A 21,755-nucleotide genomic window follows, 5' to 3' on the forward strand; every position below is an offset into this window, starting at 1 on the left:
ACCGGTTTACACTATGTGGCCCTTCTCTTTCCATTTTCTTTCAACTATTTAACCCCTTGCTGAGCTGCAAAGATCCAAGGTTATCCATTTATGATCATACACTGATTGATTACTTCTAGCAAGTTTCTTGGTGATTGCTACTTTGTGTACCCTGTCTGGTACTTGAAGCTTGTTATGACTTGATTGACGTACGTCATTTCAGGTCCACCATCTTCGGTAAGCCTCCATTTACTACCACTGGTGGCGGTGATCACTTACTACACTATTTGTCTCGATGGGATTCTAATCAAGTTCCCTCATTTTGCACGTGGTGTCTACAGATATATGGACTTTGTGTTTACAACCATTGGACTTTATCTTTCACGAGAACTTCTTTATTGCATTTGTTACTTTATTTATGTTCCCTTTGTTCCCATGAGGAACTACCACTATAGATATTAATTTGCCATAGCGCTACACAATTTTGTTTCTGTTTGTTCCAGCTAATGTGTCTTTGTTAGCAGTGTGAGCAGCTGGTCTTATTAATTAGTGTGTTTTAAGCAGCGCAGTATAATCACCCTTTTTAGTAAAGGCGGTGATCAGCAATTTTTAGCGGGACTGCGACATTGCGACGGACAAATCTGACACTAAGTGACACTTTTTGGGGACCAGTGACACCAATACAGTGATCAGTGCTAAAAAAAAATGCACCGTCGCTGGCAAAGAAGGGGGTTAACATCAGGGGCGATCAAAGGGTTAAGTGTGCTCCTAGGGAGTGATTTCCAACTGTGTGGGGATGGTTTAATTGGAAGAAGAGAGAGATCTGTGTTCCTGATTAGCAGGGACACAAGATCTCTCTCTCCCTCTCTGACAGAACGACAGTCTGCCTTGTTTACATAGGCAGACCGCCGTTCTGCCTCTCCAGTGAACGATTGGAGGGTCCTGGAGGCACCGATTGGACACAGCGGGAGACAAATCAGCAAAAGTGCAGCTCCGGGGTACGTGCACGCGCCCCAGAGCTGACAACAGTAATCCTGGAGGGTCCATTAGTGGTTAAATATGAAAATTTAAATATGGAAATGTTACAAAGTTTAGAGGTGATGGCAATTAGGTTTTGATTGCCTTTTTTTTCCCATTTCCTACCCCTTTTCCCTCCATATTATTTGTTGTCCTCTCCATTGTATTTTTTCAGCGTAGCCACTCTTCCTAGAAATGCTCAAATGTCTCTACTTCACAACATAGCCATGCCTCTTTTAAAAACAATTCACATGCGACCTTGTATTTCCTACATGCTAATGCTTGATCTTTATCTTATTAGGGGGGTCTTGAATTTTTGATATCTAGGAATTTGTGTTACTGTATGTGAATTTACGGCTAGTTTTTGTTCCACTTTTGAGATATGTAACTGTTCTTTGTATTTGGTATATTTATCTTCAAAGCACAATACCTTCTAAAATTAAATAAAATACTACAAATATAAAATTATAACTTAATACTATGAAATAAATGTATTAGAATGCAAAATCTGGGGAAGCTCTCCACCAAAACCGATCAGCTTCCAGGACGTTTTGGTCAAAGCTTTATTGAATAAGCTGAAGTTAGAAGCTGATTGGCTACCATGCACAGCTGCTCCAAATTTTGTACGATCAACCCAACTTACTTTGATGCATCCAGAAAATATCTTCATACAAAACGACCAAAATTCATATCTGGTTTGACTACTGCCATAATCAGCACAATAAACATGCTTATTCTACCATACCATTCTCTACACTGACTACAATATATCATATGTAGGTACTCTGTCCTTTTCTGTAATGGCCAAGACACATCACTTATAATATTAATGATAGGGCAACAACCTGAATTTTCCTAGATAATAGTGTTGCATTTTATTCTGAGTTATCCAGGCTTGTCTGTATTTGTCATCCTTACTATAAATTATATACACCTATTATTGAAACCACTACACTAAAAAGTGCCTTCTCTCTTTCTTGGTCTCCCTTTGATCCATAAATTATAAACACACAAAATAGGCGTATATTATATTGGGGACCTTTTTGGCAAGAAAGTGTTCCCAATGTCTAGGGTTATTAGCAGAACAAACAAAAAAAAAAAAAAAAATCTTAAATCCAGATTAAATATTTGCCTTTGAAGTTAGGTAGCCACATGATCCACATGCCTGACACATGACTGCAGGTCACAATCTTTTCTAAAGGTCTGCTTAAAATTGTGCCACCCTTTTTCCTGGCTCAGTTTACATGGAATAAAACAGGTCTGTTTTAAAAACAGAAAGACATATAGTGGGAGATTTACTAAAACTAAGGAAAATGTGGAGAGACCCCCTAAATGGGGCTTTTCTTCTTTGTATATTAAAATACCCAATTTTTTGATTACCGTGACTACTATATACTTTTGTTGCCTTAAAAGCCCCATTTAGGGGGTCTCTCCACATTTTCCTGCTTACCAGGGGTGTTGGCAACTTGTGCAAATCACACAGAGATGTTCCATTTTTACTAAAACTAATGTACACAGAAATGTGTACGCAGCTGTGCATAGTAAGCAGTCAGCTTTGAACTTCAGCTTGTTCATCAATCCAGCTTTGAAAATAAAACCTGGAAGCCGATTACTATGCACAGCCCCATCAGATTCTGAGTGCACCGGTTTTAGTAAATCTCCCCCATAATGCCTGTGATACAAATTTTGCAGACATAATTTTTCTGCTACTGCTCTTTGCTATGCAGTTTGCTTTATTTATATTAAAGCTAAAGTTGATGCAAGCTGTTGAATACATGGTTGAAATGTATGTGAAATGTTCCGCCTAACAATTATCTTATAAGTTTGTCTAATTCTGTTATACTTATCTGGTTTACAAACCTGTTTGACAGCACAGCCTGGTCCTGGAACCGTTTGCAGACAGCATCACAGTTAAGCAATACAGCCTGGTTCAGGACCAGCCATGACTGGCCAATGGGGGGGGGGGGGCAGCAGCACACTGGGGGGGTTAACCCTCAGTTCTGTGACCATGTAAGAAAGTAACACAGTCCTGACTGGCTCAAAGTGCTGATTCGTCCTCTTTCTGTCAGAGTTTTGCTGTATAGTGGAGTCAAGCATAGTTATGTGCATATCCTAGTTCTATGTAAAATACGTAAGTAGATATAAAACTTTCTTTAATCATTTTTGTATCTACCGTGTTACCTGTAAAATAAATATCTCTTTTGGTTCAACTTTCTTGTTTTCAGTGTGCAAAGTGCCTTCAAGTCATTGCTGGGAGTGCCAAAATGGTTCTCAAGGGCACTTCAAGGCCAAAAAAAAAAACGACCAATATCACGGATTAGAAAAATGTCTCACATTAATTGATGATTGGATGACCGAGAGCTCCCTTAAACTCAATGGATCCACAACAGAACTTCTTCTCCTCCACGCAAACCGAAAGTCTAAAGCTAGGACCTCATGGACACCACCCACCATCCTTACACAGATCATCACCCCAAGCACCAAAGTCAAAATCCTTGGAATCACCTTTGACTCAGAGATGTCGATGGATGCACAAATAGGATCAGTAGTCAGAGGATCCCACTATCTTCTCCGTCTATTGCGTAGACTCATCCCCTTCATTCCGGAAGACGATACAGCGGTAGTAGTCGGAAAAATTATTAATTCTCGTCTCGACTATGCAAACTCCCTCTACTTAGGACTACCTAAATACCAGATCTCGCGCCTTCAAATCGTCCAGAATACGGCAGCCAGATTGACAACGGGGGAAAAACCCTGTAAACCATCCCTGCGGACCCTACATTGGCTATATATAAAGAATCGGATCACATTCAAGAACGCTCTTCCCACAAACATCCACATGGAAGAAAACCTTCGGGCCTTCAGGAAAAAACTTAAGACCCACCTCTTCTGAAGGATCAGTACAACACCAGATGGAATAAGCGCCTTGAGGCGAATTAGTTTGCATTTGTAGCGCTATACAAGTTACTCACTCACGTCTCATGCTGCTTTATTTTGCAGTCAGCTGCAGAACTATACTTCTTATGAGCATTGGTATAAGGGAGATTATGAGAGAGTACTGTGCCTATGTAGATCAGCGTGTTTTCATTTAGCCCAACCACGACTTCCCATTCAGGGCTGACAGCAATGCTTACCATTTCAATGCAGCAGTGACAGCCAACCGATAAATCAGCCCCTGTTTATGCCAGAATCAGCAGACTTCTACTTCTAACAGCAGTCTGACATAGAAATAAAAGGGGGCAATGTGCAGAAATAAGTTCTGATTTATTAAGAGTTTTGGTTTTCCTAGAAAACACTTTAATTTTTTTTTAACCTATCTGTAACTTCAATAAAATATTGCCTATGTCTGCATGAAGTTCATGTTTCATCTACAGTGCCTTGAAAAAGTATTCATACCCCTTGAAATTTTCCACATTTTGTCATGTTACAACCAAAAACGTAAATGTGTTTTATTGGGATTGTATGTGATAGACTAACAAAAAGTGGCACATAATTGTGTAGCGTAAGGAAAACCTTAGTTAGACTTACCGGTAACGGTATTTCTATGAGTCTTTCAGGACAGCACCTGGAGAGAGCGCAGCTACACCCACTTCCCAGGAAACACTGCAGTCAATGCTATAACTTCCGCCCCCTTCCACCATGGCCTCAGTTGTTCACGAGTACCTCCGGCCACGCTGAAATTAGATAAGCAGAACATAGCAACTACACACATTAGCATATATATATTATCTTTAATAACAAAAGGGCGGGTTATCGGTGCTGTCCTGAAAGACTCATAGAAATACCGTTACCGGTAAGTCTAACTAAGGTTTTCTCACCTCGTCTTTCAGGACAGCACCTGGAGATGATAACCGAGTACTTACTCTAGGGTGGGACCACCGCTTGCAGGACCTTCCTGCCAAAAGACTGCTCTGCCGCAGAGAGCAAATCCATCCTATAGTGATGAGTGAAGGTGGAAAAACTCGTCCACGTTGCCGCTTTGCAGATGTGCTCTGGCGAAGCTCCAGCCCGTTCTGCCCAGGAAGTTGCTACCGCCCTAGTAGAATGGGCCACCACTCCCGGAGGGGGTTCCAAACCTTTAGCCTTGTATGCCTCATGGATAACCATACGTAACCATCTAGCCAGAGTACTCTTGGAAGCCCCATGCCCTTTGCGGGATCCCGAAAACAGAACGAAAAGCGAATTAGCTTTTCTGAACTCACTAGAGACCTCTAGATAGTGTCTAATGCATCTCCTCACATCTAAGGAATGGAATTCTCTCTCCTTCGGACAAGAAGGAGCTGGACAAAAGGTAGGTAACACTATTTCCTGCGTCCTATGAAATACTGACACTACCTTCGGAAGAAAACCCGGATCAGTTCTTAATACTACCCTATCAGGGAAGATTGACAGAAACGACTCCAAAATGGAAAGCGCCTGAAGCTCGCTAGCCCTCCTCGCTGAGGTGACCGATACCAAAAGCACCAATTTCAGAGTCAGAAACTTTATAGAGGCGTCTACCAGTGGCTCGAAGGGTTTTTTAGTCAAACCCCCCAGGACCACTGATAAATCCCACTTGGGGAAAAATTTAAACGGGGAAGGCCTAGCTCTGGCTAAGGCCTTAAAAAATCTAATAACGTAGGGATCTAGAGATAAACGTCTCTCTAGAAACACTGACAAAGCCGCCACCTGAGCCTTCAAGGTGCTGGCTGCTAGACCCTTATCCATACCGTCTTGTAAAAACTCCAAGACGGAAAATGTATCCATAGGAGAACAATTTTTACCTTCACACCAAGAATTGAAAACTTTCCAAGTCTTGAAGTAGATGGCCCTCGTGACCTTTTTCCTGCTACTAAGTAGCGTATCTATTAAGCGTTTAGACAAACCCTTACTGCTAAGAATTAGCTCTTCAGTAACCAGGCCGTGAGTTTTAATCGACTCACGTCTGGATGAAGTAGAGGGCCCTGAAACAGTAAATCTTTTCTGACTGGCAGTACCCAGTGATCTTCTACTGCCAGTTCCAACAGACCCGAAAACCAAGGCCTCTTGGGCCAGTACGGGGCTATCAGGATGAGAGTAGTCTTCTCCTCCTGAAGCTTCCGTAGCACTAAAGGGATGATCTGAACTGGGGGGAAAGCATAGCACAGGCGGATAGACCCTCTGCCTGGTCCATCCTGTTGAGAGAAAAATAAGCCGGAACCTTGGCATTGGACTGGGACGCGAACAGGTCTATCTGAGGGGTTCCCCACCTGTTTACTAGCTCTTGGAAGACCTCCGGGCACAAACACCATTCTGATTCCAGAACCCTCGTCCGACTTAAAAAGTCTGCCAGAAGGTTCAGGCTGCCTTTTAGGTGTACTGCAGATAGGGATGCCAGGTTCACCTCTGCCCAGGACAGAGTCTGTAAGGCTAGACTGAGGAGTACCCTGCTTCTCGTGCCCCCCTGTCTGGAAATATACGCCACCGCCGTGGCGTTGTCCGACAGAATCTGGATGTGTTGGTCCAGAATCAGCTCCTGGAAGGCCCTTAGCCCTAACCAAATGGCCCTGAGTTCCCTCCAATTGGAGGACCTTCTGTATTCCTCCCTCGACCAAGATCCCTGTGTCATCTGCCCGTTCAGGTGAGCACCCCATCCCCACGAACTCGCGTCCGTAGTTAGGACCCTTGTAGTGGGGAAGGACCAAGACAGGCCCAGGCGCAGATTTGCCTGGCCTCTCCACCACCAAAGTTTCCTTTTTACTGAAGAAGGGACTCTGAACCTCTTCTCTAGGGATTCCCCATGGGTCCAATTCTGAAGGATCGCCTGCTGTAGGTCCCTTGAATGGAGACGAGCCCACTGCACCGCCGGGATGGCGGCCGTGAGTAAGCCCATCGTGGACATGGCTGAGCGAATAGAAATCGGCACATTCGACTGAATTGTCCTCACCGCAGCCTGAACTTTCTCTATTTTTTCTTCTGGTAGAAAAATCTTCCCCCGTACAGAGTCTATAGTGTATCCTAGAAAAACTATCCTCTGGGAGGGCACTAGATTTGATCTCTCCTTGTTCAGAATCCATCCGAGCCCTTCCAAATGAGCCTGAGTCCTCCTCAGGTCTAGGAGAAGCTGCTCCTCTGACTTGGCGAATACCAGGAGGTCGTCCAAGTATGGAATTATAGAAATCCCCCTGAGTCTGAGTGGTGCTAAGGCCTCTGCCACCACCTTTGAAAAGACTCTGGGAGAGGAGGAAAGGCCGAATGGGAGGGCTCTGAATTGGAAATGCCTCACTCCGCTCTCTGTTCTGATGGCTAGGCGCAGATAGCACTGGCAAGAAGTCTTGATCGGGACGTGCAAATATGCATCCCTTAAATCTATCGATGCTAGAAAGCACCCCAGAGGAAGAAGCTTTCTCAGTAGATGTAGATGGTATCCATGCGGAATCTCTTGTACCGGATGGATAGATTCAGGACCTTTAGGTTTAAAATCAACCTGAATTTGCCCGACGGCTTTTTTACCAGAAATATATGGGAATAACAGCCCTCCCCCTGTTCTTTCTGGGGCACTGGCGTAATCACCCTCTGTTGGAGAAAATCTTCCACTAACGACAGCATTGCCCGAGATTTCTCCTGCTCCCTGGGCAATTGGGTCACATAAAACCGCGACGGTGGTCTTCCCGAGAACTCCAGCGCGTAGCCCTCTGCAATCAATTTGAGGACATACGGACTGGACGTCGCCTCTGCCCACTGTGGAAGGAAGGCTTGGAGCCGACCTCCCACAGCCGGGAGACCGTCACTGGGGTTTAGCAGGCTGGCTGGGGGAACGAAATAACACCCCAGGCTTCCCACGGCCCCTCTGGGACCGCCAGGGTCTACCACCCTGGCCTTTTTGCGTCTCCTTAGGACCCTTGGCTTGGAAAAAAGGACGAAAAATTTTCTTGGGCCCCGAATCCACCTTTTTCAAAGGAAGAGCCTTCTTTCTATCCGCCGTCCTATCCAGAACGGCGTCTAGCCCTGTGCCAAACACCAAGTCTCCTTCAAACGGTAAGCCACACAGTTTAACCTTAGAGGCTGTGTCCCCAGACCAGGTCTTAACCCATAAGGCCCTTCTGGTTGAATTGATCAACGCCGAGGATCTGGCGGAGAGCTTCACAGATTCAGCAGACGCATCCGCTATATAGCCTACCGCCTTCATAAGAACTGGAAAGGATTCCAAAAGTTCTCTACGAGAGGTCCCAGCCTCGATGTGACCTTTAAGCTGAACCAGCCAATGTTCGAGGTTCCTAGCCACAACAGTGGATGCCATAGCTGGCTTGAGGTTAGTCAAGGTGGCATCCCAAGCTTTTTTGAGCAGGGTATCTGATCTTTTATCAAGGGAATCTTTAAGGGTACCCATATCCTCAATGGCTAGGTCAGTATTGCGAGAAACCTTTGAAAATGCTGCATCCAGCTTAGGCTTTTTATTCCATACCTGCGTTGGATCATCATCGAAAGGAAATCTCCTTTTCAGGGACCGAGAAAAGAAGGGTGCCCTCTCTGGGTCCTTCCATTTTCTCTTAACTGCCTCGGACAATACTTTATGCACCGGAAAGGTACGATGTTTCACCTCGTCCAAGCCTTGGTACATCCTGTCATGCAGAGACAGCTGTGTCGCGTCTTCCTTAATGTTTAGGGTAGAATGAATAGTCCTTAATAGGTCATCCACCTCCTCTAAGGACAGTTTATAGCACGAGGAAGAAGTATCCCTCTCCTCTTCTTCCTCCGCCTCTGATCCTGAAACAACATTTTCAGGCTCCTCCTCCTCGGACTCACTGTCTAACCTTCTAGATGTGGAGGGGGTACTGGCCCTGACCTTAGATCCCTTAGCCGGACCTTTGTCCAGGAAGGAGCGAAAAGACTGGAAAGTCTGGTGCAACTCCTCCCTAAACGAAGAGAGCAACTCCCCCGTACCCTTGACGGTGGGCTGCTCAGAGGCCGAACTAGTAGAGGCCTCCCCCCTGACAATATCCGCAATACAAGTTTTGCATAAAGGTTTGGTCCAGGTCCCTTTAAGGGAAGCTTTACAAGTAGCACACCGCTTCTTGGAAGGAGGAGGTTCTACCACTTTAAGTTTTTCTTTAACTTTCTGAAACGACACAAAGGACAACAACACCATGTTTAACCCTTGTACGCCAGTCCAGCAGACACCAAAGTGCACACAGCCAGTGAACAAATAAAACCAGAACCCATCACCGCTGTACCATAAATAACAACACACACCCACAGACGTGACTAGGGTGAGTGAGGCAGGCTCCCCTCCCCCGAAGGGGCAGAAAGAGGGACATAACAATACCCTGGTAACATTGACCACCGCTGGGTCTCCTACCTGGGCCGGGCTGGTGCTTGTGGCCCCTGCTCCCGCCACCTCCGCTGCGTCTTCTGTCTCCATCCTCCCAGAACGCTGCGGTCGTGTCGAAAGGCTTTTTCAAATGTCCCGGCTTTTCTCGCCACTGCGAGATCCGGAAAGAGCACCGCCGAGGCTTCCGCTCCTCCTCCTGCGTTTCAACGGCCGGAACCGGAAGCCGTCACACGCCGCCGGAAGTCCCGCCCTCCTCTCCGGAAGGACGTCACCCGCCCTCCGCACCGGGACCTCGTATGCCGGAGGACGGCGCCTGACCGCCCCCGCAATGCAACGATGCCCGACCTAAGGGAGCGGGACCTCCCGCAGCCTCTGTCCTCGCCGGACCAGAAGAGGAGAAGCACCCGACCTTCGCCCGCGCGTCAGGGGAGAAGTCAAGTCCGCCTCCTGGAGGATATCCTCTAAGAAAAGAAAGTAATCATCGGTATACTCCCAAAGAAAAAACCCCTTCCCCACCTGGGGAGAGTACAGCATACCCTTGGTTCCCTGCAGCACTTCCACCATGGCCGGAGGAAACACTACAACTGAGGCCATGGTGGAAGGGGGCGGAAGTTATAGCATTGACTGCAGTGTTTCCTGGGAAGTGGGTGGAGCTGCGCTCTCTCCAGGTGCTGTCCTGAAAGACGAGGTGAGAAAATGATAACTGGGTTTAAATCTTTTTTACAAATAAATATGTGAAAAGTGTGGCGTGCATTTGTATTCACCCCCTTTTATTCTGATACACCCAACTAAAATATAGTATAAATACAACTGTTCTGTGAAGCCTTTAGAGGTTTGTTAGAGAATCATTGTGAACAAACAGCATCATGAAGACCAAGGAACACACCAGACAGGTCAGGAATAAAGTTGTGAAGAAGTTTGAAGCAGGGTTAGATTATAAAAAAATATCCCAAACTTTGAATATCTCATGGAGCACTGTTCAATTCATCATCTGAAAATGGAAAGAGTATGGCACAACTGCAAACCTACAAAGACATGGCCGTCCACCTAACCTGACAGGCTGGGCAAGGAGAGCATTAATCAGAGAAGCAGCCAAGAGGTCCATGGTAACTCTGGATGAGCTGCAGAGATCCACAGCTCAGGTGGGAGAACCTGTCCACAGGACAACTATTTGTCATGCAGTCCACAAATCAGGCCTTTATGGAAGAGTGGCAAGAAGAAAGCTATAATTTAAAGAAAGCCATAAGAAGTCCTGTTTGCAGTTTGCGAGAAGCCATGTGGGGGACACAGCAAACATATGGAAAAAGGTGCTCTGGACAGATGAGACCAAAGTTGAACTTTTTGGCCTAAAAGCAAACTCTACGTGTGTCGGAAAACGAACACTGCACATCACCCTGAACACACTATTCCCACCGTGAAACATGGTGGTGGCAACATGTTGTGGGGATGCTTTTCTTCAGCAGGGACAGTTGATGAGAAGATGGATGGAGCCAAATACAGGACAATCTTAGAAGAAAACCTGTTAGTCTGCAAAAGTCTTGAGAATGGGGCGGAGGTTCACCTTCCAGCAGGACAATGGCCCCAAACATACAGCCAGAGCTACAATGGAATGGTTTAGTTCAAAGCATATTCATGTGTTATGGCGCGTACACACAATCTTTTTCCGTTTAAAAAAAAAAAACATTTTCAGCATGTAGAAAAACAAAGTTTTTTCCAACTTCATCATTAAAACGACGTTGCCCACACACGGTCGTTTTAAAAAAATGCTCTAGCAAAGCGCAGTGACGTACAACGGCACTACAAAGGGGAAGTTCCATGCGGATGGCGCCACCCTTTGGGCTGCATTAGCTGATTTAGTGTTAGTAAAAGTCGATTCGCGCTTTTCAGTCTGTTACAGCGTGATGAATGTGCTTACTCTATTACAAACGCTAGTTTTACCAGAGCGCTCCTGTCTCATAACTTGCTTCTGAGCCTGCGCAGGTTTTTCACGTCGTTTTAGCCCACACATGATCATTTTTTACAACCCGAAAAATGACATTGTGTAAAACGTCGTTAAAAATGCAGCATGTTCGGAATTTTTTTTTGTCGTTTTTCAGAACCTGAAAAATGATGTGAAGCACACACACGATCATTTTAAATTACATTTTTTTTAAACAACGTTTTTTTCATGCCGAAAAACGATCGTGTGTACGCGGCATTAGAATGGCCCAGTCAAAGTCCACACCTAAATTCAATTGAGAATCTGTGGCAAGACTTGAAAATTGTTGTTCACAAACGCTCCCTATCCAGTCTGACAGAGCTTGAGCTATTTTGCAAAGAAGAATAGGTACAAATTTCTAGATGTGCAAAGCTGGTAGAGAAAAAACCCAAAAGACTTGTAGTTGCAGCAAAAGGTGGTTCTACAAAGTATTGACTCAGGGGGGCTGAATACAAATGAACGCCACACTTTTCACATTTTTATTTGTAAAAAAAAAAAACATTTATCATGTTCCTTCAACTTCACAATTATGTGCCACTTTGTGTTGGTCTATCACATAAAGTCCCAATAAAATACATTTAAGTTTTTGGTTGCAATATGAGAAAACGTGGAAAATTCCAAGGGGTATGAATACTTTTTCAAGGCACTGTATCGTAAAATCTTCTCACTGCTACACTAGACAAGACAAGCATTTATTTTGTGCTGCTTCTCTCTTCTCACTCACAAGACTGCAGTATGAAAAGTTTATTTATTGTTAGATTTAGCAAGGACATGGGTTCCAGTGGAGTTTGGAATCCTTGGTTTAAACTGGCTATACACTAGTAGAATTTTGTAAAAAGTTTTTCGCTTTAACCAGTTCCCACCAAGGCCAATTCTGACATTTCTCTCCTACAGGTAAAAATCTTTATTTTTTATTGCTAGACAATTACTTAGAACCCCTAAATGTTATATTATATTATGCTGTATTTGTGCAGCAGTTTTTTCAAATGCATTTTTTGGGGGGAAAAAATACACTTTAATATTTTTTTTGCACACAAACACTATATAATGCCCAATTTTTGTTAAACTATGAAAGATGATGTTATGCTCATTAAATTGATACTTAAATGTCACACTTTGGAAAGGCACCAAACTATGGTACCTATAAAGCTCTATTAGTGAAAGCTTTCACAGGTTACCAGTTTTTATTTATTTATTTTTTTATCAAAAAGGTGTTTATTGAACATATAAACAAGAATAGTAAACAGCAATACTTCCCAATGCACAGACATATAATGGACCCAATAAAATGTACAGCATATATGTATAAACAGTTGCCCCTCGCTCCACCCCATTCTCCTCCCCACTTCGCCAGAGACTATATCATCCCGCCACAGTACATGTCAACTCAACTGACATTTTAGCACGGCAACAGTACCATTTCCACCTATAAACATCTTAAAAGTCTAGCCATAACAAGTTCTTTGGGGCTCAAACCCGGCGTGTCTAACCACATTGACCATATCCGCTCAAACCTGCCTGGACATCCCCTATGTTAGTAGATATATTTTTCCATAATCAGAGTATTTCCCACATGAGTGATCCAGGAGGAAAGGGCAGGCAGAGAGGCGGACTTCCACCCCATTAAAACTAGTTTCCTAGCTTGGAACAGCGCTCTAGAGACTGCTACCCTGGTCAGTTCCTCAGGAACCACATCTTCCAGCACCCCCAATAGGCAGCACATAGGGTTAACAGGGATCTTGGTCTGGAATACAGAGTTAATTGTCTCCACCACTCCATTCCAGTACCTGTGTAGCTTTGGGGATCACCACAAAAGGTGTATAAGGTCCCCATCGTGCTGCTGACAGCGGCAGCACAACGGGTCCGCCAGTCTACCCATCATATGTAATCTCACCGGAGTGTAGTGCACCCTCAATAATATATACAGTTGTGAAACTTTTTGTGCCACATTTAGAGAGCAAGTAGTTAGGGACTGAAGAGCCTCCTCCCACTGGTCTCCCGTAATCTGGCCGAGGTCTCGCTCCCAAGAAGAAAATGCCTTACATGGGTACGCCCTCAAATGTTCTGACAGTAACATCTGGTAGCATTGGGATATAATCCCCTTGGTCTCAGAGGTAGATTGCAGCACGTGAAATACCGGAGTGGGTGACAATGTCCACTCCCCCGCATCTCCCTGCGCCGCAACAGCGTGCCTAAGCTGGAGATACGAGAACCACATAGTGGCCGGCAGATCAAAGCGAGCCTGCAGTTCAGAAAATGACAGCAGCCTACCATTGTGAAATATATTGGAAAGCAAAGTCACCCCATGGGCCCTCCATCGGGGCCCCTGTTGTAATTTGGCCAACTCAATGTAAGAGCAGTTGTCCCATGGGCTGTGATCTGTGAACCCTCGCATCCCCTGGAGCTGCCTATCCCTCCTGCAGTGTAATTTTGTGGGTGCTGCTCGCTGCTGTGTCCCAGTCTGTGTGGGATCTGTGGAACCTGAAAGCTTCTGGGCATAATACAGCATGTCCCTGGCTTGGTCTTTGGGCTTAGCAGTCTTACCCCCTTGCTCCGTTTTCTTCTCCTGGCCTCGTGGTGTCTTTGGAGGCTGATACATCCAGGCGCCATCTTGGAAATCCTGGGAGGCCACAGCCGCGGCATCTTCGCGGTTTCCCCGAGTCATCATGCCGGGATTTCGGCGGGGATGTGTTCCGGAGGTGTCCCAGGGTCTATATGCTCCGTTTGGTGGCAAATTCGGGCGTCAAATGTGGCGAGGGAAGGATCACTTTTTTTTGTTTCATCAACCTTTTTACTTTCACAAGGTACCAACAAATCCATTGTGAAAGAATGGGCTGTGACAGGACCTCCTTTATGGAGATATCTGGAGTCTATTAGACCACAGATATCTCCTCTGGGCTCCAATGCAGCCAACCAGACACAGATGGGACGGATTGGCTGCTTCCAAAGAGCCAAAACCGGAAATGACAAAATACTTTGCTTCTGGTTTCCGGGGTCACAGTGAGGAAGGAACATAATAATTTCCTTTCTCTCTGAAGTGATTGAGTGACAACATATGACATCATAAGGGTGGGAAGTGGCTAAGAGAATTTGATTTTCTAATCGTTAAAGTGGTTGTAAACCCATCCTGTGCTATTTCCACCATATAAAGCTTCCCTACCTTATGAACGAGTTGCTCTGTGTAAAACGCTTCCTACCTTATCCCTTTCTGTGTAATCTGTCATTTTCGAATGAATGACGTAATCGGCACATGCGCAGTTAGTGCCGTTTTTCCGGCCGGCTCTTCTTCTGGCCGGAAAACTGTGTACATGCCAGGGCTGCGTCATTTCCTTTGGCTGACGTCAGCCCCGAGATCCCGCGCTACTCCCTCGCTGAGAAGCTGATCCTAACCCCATGTGACTCGCTATGTCACAGGGGTTGGAGCGCAGAGCCGAGGACAGAACCTGTCTGAAACGAAAACGAGGCTTGGCTTCAGGAACGAATGCGCACGTGCGTGATTTTGGACACAGAAGGAATGTGAGGGCGGAAATAAAATACAACTGAAACGCGGAAGACAGGAGTCATAATGGCAGCGGCTGAGTACAAGCAAAGGGGATCATAAAAAGTCAAATTTTTCAAGTAAGAACGTTCTATTTGCATAATGTATGTGGCGCATAGCTGCTAAACAGCAAGATGAAATTGCATATTGCTGATTTGGGGTAACATTATCTGAGTTTACAACCGCTTTAATAAGGTCAAATCAGCAATTGATTTTGACCACAGTGACAAGAAAATTAAAAGGAGCGGGATGGAAAATTTTAGGGGTGTACTCACTTTTGCCAGCGGTTTAGACATTAATGGCTATGTGTTGAGTTATTTTGAGGGGACAGCAAATTGACACTGTTATACAAGCTGTAAACTTACTAATTTACATTTTAGAAAAGTGTAATTTCTTCAGTTTTGTCACATGAAAAGATATAATAAAATATTTACAAAAATGTACTCACTTTTGAGATTATATCACACACACACATATTACACACACACACACACACACACACACACACACACAGTATTTCCATGCAAATATCTTTAGTTCGAAAACCTGAGCCACTGTGGGTAGATAAATACCAAGATCTGGAAAATAATTACCACCAACCTTGGTCCATCCGGCCAATTGTTGTATACTGCGCAGCAATGTCTGCCCTGGCACTGGGTGTGTCTTGAATGAAATAAGGGACCTGAAATTAAATACAGTTGTCTCATTTCAGGTATAGAATTAATACAATACAGTAAATGACAGTATACTGGAAACTGTTTTCGGTATTTTAACTAAAATATTAAATTTTAAGGACAGTGACCTGAAGAAAAGAAAACTAATAATATTCATAAATAACATGTATATACAACGCTTGAGATATCAGACGTTTGTGCAAGTTTGTTCCCTATCCTACTGCCCTATTTTAGTATCATGTTAGTCAAAATTTGTTTAGTGATGGAGCTTTCCATCCATTGGTTAAATCTGGCAAGTTTCAGCTGCATTACTTGACTTCTGATCCGTTAGAAACGTCCAACCTCCATCAGACATTGATAGTAGGTCTAATGCAACTCTGCAATTTTCTCACCCACACATGGAGTAAGTCCCAGTTATAATCCCCTCAGAGTTTGAAACACTCTGCTAAGATCCCAAGCCAATCCTCCAATATGTTGCCCATCACTGTAATTTGCTTAAAGGGGTTGTAAAGGTAAAAATGTTTTCCCCTAAATAGCTTCCTTTACCTTAGAGCCCATTCACACCTTGGCGTTTTGTCGCCTGTAGCGCGACGCGCACAAACGCCAGAGGGACCAAAATACATGTAAGGCTATGGGCATGGTTCACATCTGCACGCTGATGCGCCTGTCGCGCATCGCCTGTAGTCAAAAGAAGTTCCGGACCCTTTTTTGTCGCGCAATACGCGCGATATGCGCGTATTTGAGCGTTTTTGGTTTTCCATTGAAATCAATGTAAAACGCCCGATACGCGCGTATAGCGCGACAACAAGCGTTTGTACAAGCGTTTTGACGCCTCTGCTGCTCAAATTGAATACAGGAAATGTAAAAAAAAAGTACATAATCTCAAACAGGAAGTCCAAAAATCACCATTTTCCATAGGAGTATATCACACTGCAGCATGGATTCAGACATGGATGAAACCCTCTCCCTCCTAGACCCTGAAAAATTTATCAGGATGGTCAAGGAGCACCCCTGCCTTCATGACATTAAGCATCCATCTTACAGTCTGCGAACCGTTCGGAGGAGGGCATGGGACCAAATTGGCTCTCAGATTTACCAGAACTGGACCCAAATAACAGATAAGGATAAAAAAGGTAAACTCCTGCAAACAGTAAAATGAACATAAGTAGATGATATATATATTTTTTTTTTGGAAATTCAATGTTTGTAAACCCATGTTTTTTGACTTTTATCTACAGGTAAGACTATTTTGTAGGTATATTCTCAAGACTGACATTATGGCGGACACATCGTACACTTTTGACACAATTTTTAACGCCTTTCACATTTTTTGCACTAATGTGACTGGGAGGGAATTGCTTAATACTAGGGGGGTGAGGAAGGGAATGTGTACTCAATATAGTGTTCTAACAGTGGGGGAAGGGGGTTGACTGGGGGAGGTGACAGACCTGTGTCACTATTTGCAAGAGACACAGATCGGTCTCCTCTCTCCCTCACATGACGTTGTCATTTTGTTAGCCGCCAATGAGAAATGATCTCATCTGTTTACATATGAGATCATCTCTAATTGGCCGCACAGATTTTCTATCAAACGGTCACTCAAATGTGTCTTTCACAGTGTTCTGTCATTTGATGTGTCCAAGGTACACGGCCAGCACAGAAGTTCCCCGCTGGGCGCTCAGGAGCGCGCGTGGTGAAAGAGGGAAGGGTCAGCCGTACAAATACGGACCACCACAGAAGTAGAAACACCCTGTGGCCGTATATGTGCTGATGGCCGTCTTGAAGTGGTTAAATAAAATATCTATTGCCACCACCTTTTGTAAGCACCTATGCTGCTGCACGAGTGCCAGATTTGGCCGTTTGCTAGCCTTTGTCCGGCCCTTTGGACACAACACCTTCCAATGTCATGACGCACTATCCCCCCCATTGACAACAACAATGGGGCACTGTACTGTAGTATTCACTGATAACAATGATGGTATACTATTCCACCTAGGAGGATTAGTATACCATCATTGTTATCAGTGAATAATACAGTACAGTGCCCCATTGGGGAGATACTCCCCTTCCTAGTAACCACCAACCCTAATGTTCCCACTGATGCAGGACCCGTGAGTTGTTCTTCCCATCCTGACACTCTGACCCCGAATTTGACATCATAGGGATAATGCACCAAAAGTTAAAAAAATATAAAAATAAAATAAACATGAGACTTCTTAATACATAAATCAAATATTTTTATTTTATCACAACAGCATATTCACAAAAAAATAATAATGTTAATAATTAAATAGAATCCAGCTGCCATGGTACCTGTCCTGCAGGAGACATGAAATATGCCGCATACTGATCGCGGACATATGAACCCTGCCTGTTCCCACGGACACCAGTCCACTGAGCTCTTTCCAGAGTCTCAGCAACCGGCTCTTCAAAATCAAAGCCATCGCGCTGCCTCACAAAGTTGTGCAAGGCACACGCAGCTTTGACAGCAGTGACGGCATTCTGCATGTTTAACACTATGGGAGTGTGCAGGAGCCGCCACTTATTGGCAAGTATACCAAAAGCGCATTCAACTACTCGCCGTGCTCTGGTTAGGCGGTAGTTGAATACGCTCCTCTCCTGTGTTAAACTATGACCCGAATAAGGCCGTAGGAGATTTGTCCCCAAAGAAAAGGCCTCATCACCCACAAATACACTGGGTAGGGGAGGGCCATTTGTGCCTGGTAGTGGACTGCATTCTGGTAGGTCAAGACCATCTGTTCGCAGCATTTGACCAAAGGAAGAGTTCCCAAAGATAGTTGAGTCCGCGCTGCTGCCATATGACCCAATGTCTATGTATGTAAAACAATAGTTTGCATCAGCCACAGCCATCAATACAAATGAGAAGTATTTCTTGTAGTTGAAGAATTCGCTTCCACTTGTCATGGGCTTCACAATCCTAATGTGCTTCCCATCTATTGCTCCGACACAATTGGGAAAGTTGCAGCGTTGCCAGAATACCTCCGCAATCTGTGCCCATTCCTGTGCAGTAGGTTTCTTGAACACTACTTCATGGAGAACCTCCCATATAGCAGAGCAGGTGTCACGTATGATGTAACTCGCTGTAGACTTGCCTATACGGAAGGCATAATGTAGACTTCCTAGAGACTGTCCAGTCGATAAATACCTACAAAGACAATAATATATATTATTTTATTTTGTTTTTGACAGTTAAAATGATAAAAAATAAGTGGAAGAGTATTCGTGACGCCTATACACGCTATATGAGACTAATAAGGAATACCAGAAGTGGATCGTCGGCATGTGCCCCGAAGGAATATATCCATGCGAAGGAATTGGAATTCCTTAGACCTTCATTGACTTTGGCGAGGTAAACTATTATCTGTACTAAGGACAGTAAACGAAATTGGTATACGTAAGTTATAATAACTCATTTATATTTTCAGCACTGAAAACAGCTGGGAGGAAGCAGCTCCAACCGCCCCTGTCGGGATGGATAGCTGCAGCATAAATTCTGCCGATCAGGCACTGGCGGGTCTGGAGCCGGAAAGCCAGTTGGCCACTTCTTCACAATCAACGACGGCAACACCTGTGGGAGAGGAGGAGTCCACACCAAGGCCGTTACCGCGTGTAGCTGCGAGAGGGATCAGAAGGAAGGCTCCGGATCCAGACCCCAATGTGAAACTAATGTTAGAGATAATGGCAGACATGAAAGAGAGAATGGGTACTAACCGTTCATACGGACACATGTCTGCCAAATGTCTGGGGGAGCTGATGGACAGGGTTCCGAAAAGGCTACAAGCCGATATGTTGGCAGGTACCATACGGTACATTGCCACATTCATACCACCAGAGGAACCATACCAATCCCCAGAACCACCACCACCCTATGGTCCTTATGCTACCCACCCCCCGCAACATATGTCAGCACCACCACTTCCTCACTTCACAGCACCACCTTTTCCCAGCCACCTACCTCAACCCACACCACCTTACCCGACTCAGACGACAACACTTTCTACCCACCCTCATCTACCAACACCACCTTCTGCATACACTACTCCTACTTCCACAACAGTTCCTGATTTTACGCACCTGCAGACGCAAACTTCTACCTACCCTCCTCAGACTACCCAAACACTTTCACCTTACACACACCCACAGACGACACCTTCTGCCTACCATCCTCCGACTTCCCAAACACTTCATCTGCCGACACAACCTCCTACTTATTACCCTTCTCGGACGACATCGACTTATTCTGATTACCCACACCTGCCTACACTCCCACCTTACAATCCCCAACCTACACCAACACCACCACCACCACCAGCAACACCACCTTCCCGTTGGACGCATGCTAGTACGTCTAGTTCCAAACGGTCACGTTTTGACCAATCAATACATGCTGGCATGTCAGTGGATGACACAGGGGAATCCCCTAAAAGTTTCCAAAATCTTTAATAAACTGTTCTATGAGCAACGTTTGCTTGATTTCTTTTTGTTGACAAAAATAAAAAAACACAAATTTGATGAATATAGTTTTTAATATTCTGTATAAAAAAATAAAAAAAATTGGACCTTCTAAAACGTGTGTTTTTTAATATTAGATGCATATACAAATATATTAGTATTGGGTAATGTATGCAATAGTGTTTGGTGCGTTTGGTGTCCGCCTATCATGGAGGCCCTCTCGTCCTCGGACGAGAGGGCCTCCGTGATGGACGAACACTGAACACAGTGCCTCATAGGACGCTGAATGTTCCGCCTATCACGGAACAGAAGATGTAGGAGGCACGGCTTTTGAAGAAACGTACGGCCACGATTCGCAAAGGTAAGGGCACGGTCTGATCATGTAAAGGGGCCGGTCTGGACATGCAATGGGGCAGGTCTGGCATGTAATGGGGCACAATATGGCATGTAATGGGGCACAGTCTGTCATGTAATGGGGCTCAATCTGGCATGTAATGGGGCACAGTCTGGCATGTAATGGGGCAGGTCTGGCATGTAATGGGGCACAATCTGGCATGTAATGGGGCACAGTCTGTCATGTAATGGGGCTCAATCTGGCATGTAATGGGGCACAGTCTGGCATGTAATGGGGCAGGTCTGGCATGTAATGGGGCACAATCTGGCATGTAATGGGGCACAGTCTGTCATGTAATGGGGCACAGTCTGGCATGTAATGGGGCACAGTCTGGCATGTAATGGGGCACAGTCTGGCATGTAATGGGGCACAGTCTGGAATGTAATGGGGCACAGTCTGGAATGTAATGGGGCACAGTCTGGAATGTAATGGGGCACAGTCTGGAATGTAATGGTGGCACCGTGAGGCGAGTCATGAATAGTTGGAAGGGGGTAGTCTTATACGGTGAGTATATCACAAAACCAACATTTTGGATGTAAAATTAGGGGGTCGTCTTACACACAGTGGTCTTATACCCCGGCAAATACGGTAGCTTTCTTTTGGGTTTTCTACATTTTTTTTTATTTTTTTTTATGGGCACTAGAGCATCATTTTGGAAAATTTAAAAAAAAAAAACATATCAGCACAATAAATTTGACAAAGATTTTTAACCTTACCTCAGTGTGATGATAAGTCGCTCCACAGGGGGTATGGAATTGCGGAAAAAGGTGTCCATCCTCTGTAATCTACCGCTGAGCAGTTCAAGCAACTCATCGAAGCTGTTAATAAAAATAAATGGGGTTTTTAGTGGACATGGAAAGGTACAATGTCAAAAAGAATGAATACAGATACTTTTTACTAACCTTTTAATTGACATCCTGGTGTAGTCCAGAAATTTCTCCTCGTGCTCTCGGAGATCATTATAAAGGACCCAAAATTGGCCTGTCTCTTCCCGACCGGCAATAACAGGGTGGATCCAGTATCTCCGTGCCCTCTTCCTTCTCCTCTGTCCCTGGTATAGCATATACGAGGTGGCGGTGGCTGCTGCCAGCATACATGCCATCTCATCGTCGCTCATTTTCTCAGTGTGGAGTCGGAAGCACAATGATGACCCGGAAGAGGTATATTAACACAGGAAGAGGAAAAAAAAAATCCTAGGATAGCAACAAGTGATGTCAGGGATGATAATTTTTCCTATTGGATTATATGAAAAACGACGAGGTACAAAAACGTCGGAAGACGCTGTATGCAAACGCGCGCAAACGCGCGCAAACGCGCATATACGCGCGACAAAAACGCCGCTATTGCCTACGCCTAGGTGTGAATGCAGCCTTAGTGCAGTCCTCTTTCACTTACCTCATCCTTCAATTTTG

General features: G+C 44.8%; 3 protein-coding genes across 3 annotated transcripts in view; 1 reads left to right on the forward strand and 2 right to left on the reverse strand.

Annotated features, from left to right (window-relative positions):
• SGSH (N-sulfoglucosamine sulfohydrolase) overlaps positions 1-21,755 on the reverse strand; it is a 78,506-nt gene that overhangs the window by 21,813 nt on the left and 34,938 nt on the right. The window contains exon 6 of the mRNA XM_040331785.1: positions 15,403-15,484. Within this exon, the coding sequence (XP_040187719.1) occupies positions 15,403-15,484 (82 nt within the window). The remainder of the gene's footprint in view (positions 1-15,402; positions 15,485-21,755) is intronic.
• LOC120919574 (protein ALP1-like) lies at positions 17,728-21,582 on the reverse strand. The gene is made up of 3 exons (XM_040331786.1): positions 21,246-21,582; positions 21,060-21,161; positions 17,728-18,642 (listed from the first exon to the last, which is right to left on the reverse strand). The coding sequence occupies exons 1-3, from the start codon at positions 21,458-21,460 to the stop codon at positions 17,763-17,765; spliced, it is 1,197 nt and encodes a 398-aa protein (XP_040187720.1). The 5' UTR covers positions 21,461-21,582; the 3' UTR covers positions 17,728-17,762.
• On the forward strand, positions 18,596-19,959 carry LOC120919575 (soluble scavenger receptor cysteine-rich domain-containing protein SSC5D-like). Its single transcript, XM_040331788.1, has 2 exons — positions 18,596-18,846; positions 18,923-19,959. The coding sequence occupies exons 1-2, from the start codon at positions 18,692-18,694 to the stop codon at positions 19,938-19,940; spliced, it is 1,173 nt and encodes a 390-aa protein (XP_040187722.1). The 5' UTR covers positions 18,596-18,691; the 3' UTR covers positions 19,941-19,959.

Source organism: Rana temporaria, chromosome 12 (genome assembly GCF_905171775.1).
Source record: "Rana temporaria chromosome 12, aRanTem1.1, whole genome shotgun sequence".
Lineage (NCBI taxonomy): Eukaryota > Metazoa > Chordata > Amphibia > Anura > Ranidae > Rana > Rana temporaria.